The sequence below is a fragment of the Trichomycterus rosablanca genome, chromosome 22 (genome assembly GCF_030014385.1).
Source record: "Trichomycterus rosablanca isolate fTriRos1 chromosome 22, fTriRos1.hap1, whole genome shotgun sequence".
In the NCBI taxonomy this organism is placed as follows: Eukaryota; Metazoa; Chordata; class Actinopteri; order Siluriformes; family Trichomycteridae; genus Trichomycterus; species Trichomycterus rosablanca.
Window position 1 is genome coordinate 6100630 of NC_086009.1, and position 4942 is coordinate 6105571.

Genomic DNA, 4942 nt, shown 5'->3' on the forward strand with positions numbered 1-4942 from the left:
GTGTTTGATTTGGGATGCATGTCGACTCCCCATTTTAGAAAACTCCAGTTACATACTGTATTTGGCTTCTTTACCTTCAGGTTAGTGACACATTCCGACATTTTTTTTAATTATTATTATTTACTTCTCTTTGGTAAAGTACTGTAAATTAAAATACTATTAAAACTATTAAGTTTATACATTTTATCTCTAAAATATGCTTTAGCGTGTTTACCAATGTAGCAAATATAAGCAGTTTTATTCTCTTCTACCTGTAGAGACTACTGACCTATAACAATATTTAGGTTTTTAATATTTAAGTTTGTTTTTATGCATTAATAACAGGTTGATTTGCATTTCTAACTGTACTAGTTCCTAGAACCCAGGCTTGACCTTGCTGCAATTTGGTATTGGTGTTTCCTACCTTCATGGACTCAATTCTTCTTTAATTCCAGGAAAACTGTAGGTGATTTGGCTACTAAATTGCATCTAGATGGAACCCTGTCCAGGGTGTTCACAGGAAAGGGACGGAACCCGGCATGACCCTACTTGGGATGCAGTGTTCAGTAAAAATTAGAAAAAAAAAAGGAAAAAGTCCATGTTGGTGGATTTGCTACACCTCATTTCCTGAATAATAGAAGTTTGTTTCACTGTTCAAGTGTTTCGATGTTTTTCTGAACCCACCAGGACACTAACCAGGATGGAGTAGTCACTGAGGATAAATACACAAATATCTTATGGATAAAAAAGCAGGCTTTTTTCTTGCATAACACCCTCAAGTCCACAGCAAGGTCAAGCAAGCTTGGCTGTGAGAGGGGGATGTGTTTCAACAGCTGTTAATTCGTGGCAGACCAGTTTTATGGTGGTTCTTGGATCACATCTGACTATTTTGTCACATCTCTTCTTGGCATAAAGTGACAGATCGAATATTCCTCTCAACCTTGGAAAATCGACCGCTATTCCATGTACTTTGTCCATACAGGCATTTTTGTGCTGATGATCTAACATTACTATAGTAATGATTGGTTTCGGAGTGAAGAGTGTAGTCAAACAAGCCCTTTTTAAATAGGCACAGAAAAGTCATCATCTGGATTCAAATATAACTGCTCATTGGGAATTTGGAGGCTATACTACAAAGTTACATGGTATTATATAACGTTATGCTGTATGTTTACCTTTGACCCTGCATTTTTTTTTTTAGAAAAGCCACAAAAAATTAAAAGAATTCAAATTTGCCAAATTGGCAAAAATCATGTAAGCTTTATATACCAAAAAGCTAAACTCATCACTCTGGTCTTTAATATTGTCTGCTGTTCCTTTAACATGCAAATCCCTTAGACCAGTAACCATTTTAATAGATTATTGTTTTGGACACCACATTACCAAACTGTCCACTTTGTGGGCTTTTCCCCAGGGCATTATTATAAACATGTTATAAACACTTTACCACACATTAGTATGGCTGCATCACTGTGCTTGTTATAACCAAACGAACAATGCTACATGCAGCTAGAGAAAATGCAAGTGTATTATTAATTGCTCTTTGCATAGCTAGTACTTTTATGAGGGTGATACCTTCATTAAACTTTAAATAGTTTTTGTAAAAAAAATCTCCTGTCACCCTAATGTGCATCTCAGATGACCACAAACTACCTGTGTTTTTTTCTCATGTTTCTAAACAGGCATGGATGACGACACACAGCAGGAGATCCTTACACAATTTAAAGAAAAGCGATTTGGAGGATGGGGCCTCTTGCAGCTGACAGCGGGAACAGGACTGGCTGTGTATGCCATGTGGGCAGGAGTTCTGATGCCAGGGTTCCGCAGAGTGCCTCTTAAACTCCAGGTTAGCATGAAGAGTAATAGCTCAGATAGTATGTGTGTGTGTAAAGCACATTAGGTCACTGAAGTACGACCTCTGTGTTCATGCAGGTGCCGTATATACCAGCCAGTAAAAGACAAGTGAGCAACGTCATGGCTCTGCTGAAGGGCCGCTCGGGAGGGCTTGCTGACCTGGGATCAGGGGACGGTAGGATTGTAAGTGAATCAGATCACTGTTTATTAAAAACCATTGCAGGGTTTTGTGTGTGTCTGGCCATGCTGACTTTATTGTTGTGTGTGTGTAGGTGTTAGAGGCGAGCCGGCAGGGTTTTTCTCCAGCTGTAGGCTATGAGCTGAACCCCTGGCTTCTCCGGTTTGCACGATTTCATGCTTGGAGAACTGGCAATCACAGGAAAGTATCTTATCGGAGGGAGGACTTGTGGAAGGTGGGTAATTTTTTGTACTCTGTCTCTCAGTGCTTGCCATTTTATTCCTACCCGATATTCCCACCCACAGACACAGCCAACAGTGTGTCTGTTAGATGCCCGGGCCAGGTTGATGGCATTGCTGAATGTGTGATTATTTTATGAATCCATTTTATGTAGCAAAAATTGCAGTGAAGGAATAACAATTTGGGACCTGGTAGTTTTATGTAGAGCGGCAATATTACACAAATGTTGAATGTCCTATTTATATGGTCAGAAAAAAGACACATTTACACGTTACAACACTTGCTGCAGTTATAATGAGACTAAAACTAATCTTTGTGACTGATTTAGTCCATACAATGCTAATACTGTAACTAGAAATAAATTCATTAAAGATTAACACTGATCTGCTTTAAATGTAGTAAAATGATTTTCTTATCTCTTTACAGGTGGATCTTTCTAGCTATCAGAACATCACAGTGTTTCTGGCTCCAAGTGTTGTAAGTGTCCCCAGTCATTTTCAAATACTCTGATACACACCTGCTTATCTGTGGTTATAAACAATACATTTGCATAAAGTATTTACAAAGTCTGTCTGTTGTATCTTTAAGCTTCCACTTCTTCAGAAGAAGTTACTGGTTGAGCTTCCTGAAGATGCTCTGATTGTTGCTGGACGCTTTCCCTTCTCAGATTGGACGCCATGCGGGATAGAGGGAGAGGGCGTGGACAGAGCTTGGGCCTATCGTGTACAAGTTCTCAGAGAAAACAGCCAATCAAGGAACAGCAGTTTAGAGTCATGACTCAGTTTTAGAGCAATTTTATGATATTTCGTCAATTTTATGATGTTTTACTGGACAGTTTATTTATTAATATTGTGTAATATGATGCACTGAATGATTTTTATGCAACTGTTGTCACAGGCACTACTCCTGTATTCAGAGATTAGGAGTGTGCAGGTGTTGTACAGACTAACATACTGTTTGAAAATGAGTAATACTGTTTTTAATTGTATTTAATTCATTAAGTATATATTAAGTATTTATTACATTAATTAAGGGCAAGCCGTAGCCTAGTGGTTAAGGTACTGGACTAGTAACCAGAAGGTCGCCGGTTCAAGCCCGACCACTGCCAGGTTGCTGCTGCTGGGCCCTTGAGCAAGGCCCTTAACCCTCAATTGCTCAGACTGTACACTGTAACTATAATGTAAGTCGCTTTGGATAAAGGCGTCTGCTAAATGCCGAAAATGTAAATGTAAATGTAAAGTATATATACATACAAACCCTATATCCAGCAAAGTTAGGACACGTTCTAAACCTTGGTGGATGCTCCTTTTATACTTAATCTTGATGAAAATAATTTGTGGAACCTTCCAGAACAATGTTACTTGTATAACCTTAGTCTTAATTTGCCTCTGTCCCAGCTGTTTTAAGTATGTTGCAGGTGTCACATTCTATTATTAAAAAATACAATTAGTTTTGTCAGTGAAAACAATTTGTACTTTATCAGTTAAATTCTGGAAATATGGTTTGTAAAAGCCGGTTTAATGATAAGCATAGTCTAACGGAAGTGCTCCCTTGATGTGACGTCTTAGAGTACGCCCATAATCTAAATTTTTGCATTTTTCAAAGTGTCTGTGCTTTTTTAAATGCCTGGTTACTTCCTGTTCTGTGTGTGACCTAGTTAATCTCACACATGCTCAAACCGTGCATTTTAATATTTATCTTTTTGTTTGTTTGTCCCCACCGTTGATTTATATCAGTTTAGCTAAGAACTATGTAAGTACAATGCAAATTCATGCAATTCTTTCAGTAAAGAATAATACTATAATTACCTGGATTTGTAGTCCTTAATGAATACTTGTTTGAGCCTCCATCAATATCAATTACAGCCAAAGTCTTTCGGGTACGCCCCAGTTAATTTTCTACAATGTGACTGAGCAATTCTGACACACTTCACTTTTCTTAGTCTAGTTAATGAGCAGCATGGTGGTTCAGTTGGTAACACTGTCGCCTCACAGCAAGAAGGTCCTGGGTTCGATCCCTAGGTGAGAGTCCAGGTCCTTTCTGTGAAGGGGTTTCATGATCTCCCCGTGTCTGTGTGGGTTTCCTCCGGGAGCTCCGGTTTCCTCCCACAGTCCAAAGACGTGCAAGTGAGGTGAATTGAAGATACAAAATTGTCCGTGACTGTGTTTAAGATTTAACTTGTGAACCCATGACCTTCTTGCTGTGAGGCGACAGTGCTACCATCAAAAGATACTAAAATGTATAAATATAAAGGTGATATTTTATTACTTTTTTCAATTTTTGAAAGTGACATATGACATGACTTGCATTAGTTTGGCTCAAACATTCATTGAGAATGTTTCAAGCCTTGGATCAAGACAAAAGGTTGACGTTTTCCAGTATTATTATTACTTGTTAACTAGTTGTTGTCTGTGTATTGTGACTTGTTCCAGGCTATATCTGTTTATGTACTTTAATCAGACATGATGAAGTTATGTTACCTCTTATGTTTTGGTTATGCATAAATTACATCTGTAATGCTGAATTATGGTGAAGAATGCGCCTCTGAGATCTTGATGTTGATCGTGAGGTATATTGCTCATTTTTTATTCACACACCCTGTACAGTTTGGGTGCTTGATTTTGCCACACGTGTCGTCGTTGTGGCCGGTTTCATCCGGCTCAAGATTAAGATTTCACTTCCGGCGGGGAG

The 4942-nt window shown here is 38.5% G+C and overlaps 1 protein-coding gene across 1 annotated transcript; it reads left to right on the plus strand.

The window, feature by feature from the left end:
* The first annotated feature begins 36 nt into the window (after window positions 1–36).
* antkmt (adenine nucleotide translocase lysine methyltransferase) lies at window positions 37–4055 on the plus strand. Its single transcript, XM_062985082.1, has 6 exons — window positions 37–80; window positions 1662–1825; window positions 1912–2016; window positions 2106–2246; window positions 2678–2728; window positions 2840–4055. The coding sequence occupies exons 2-6, from the start codon at window positions 1664–1666 to the stop codon at window positions 3026–3028; spliced, it is 648 nt and encodes a 215-aa protein (XP_062841152.1). The 5' UTR covers window positions 37–80; window positions 1662–1663; the 3' UTR covers window positions 3029–4055.
* Window positions 4056–4942: the final 887 nt, after the last annotated feature.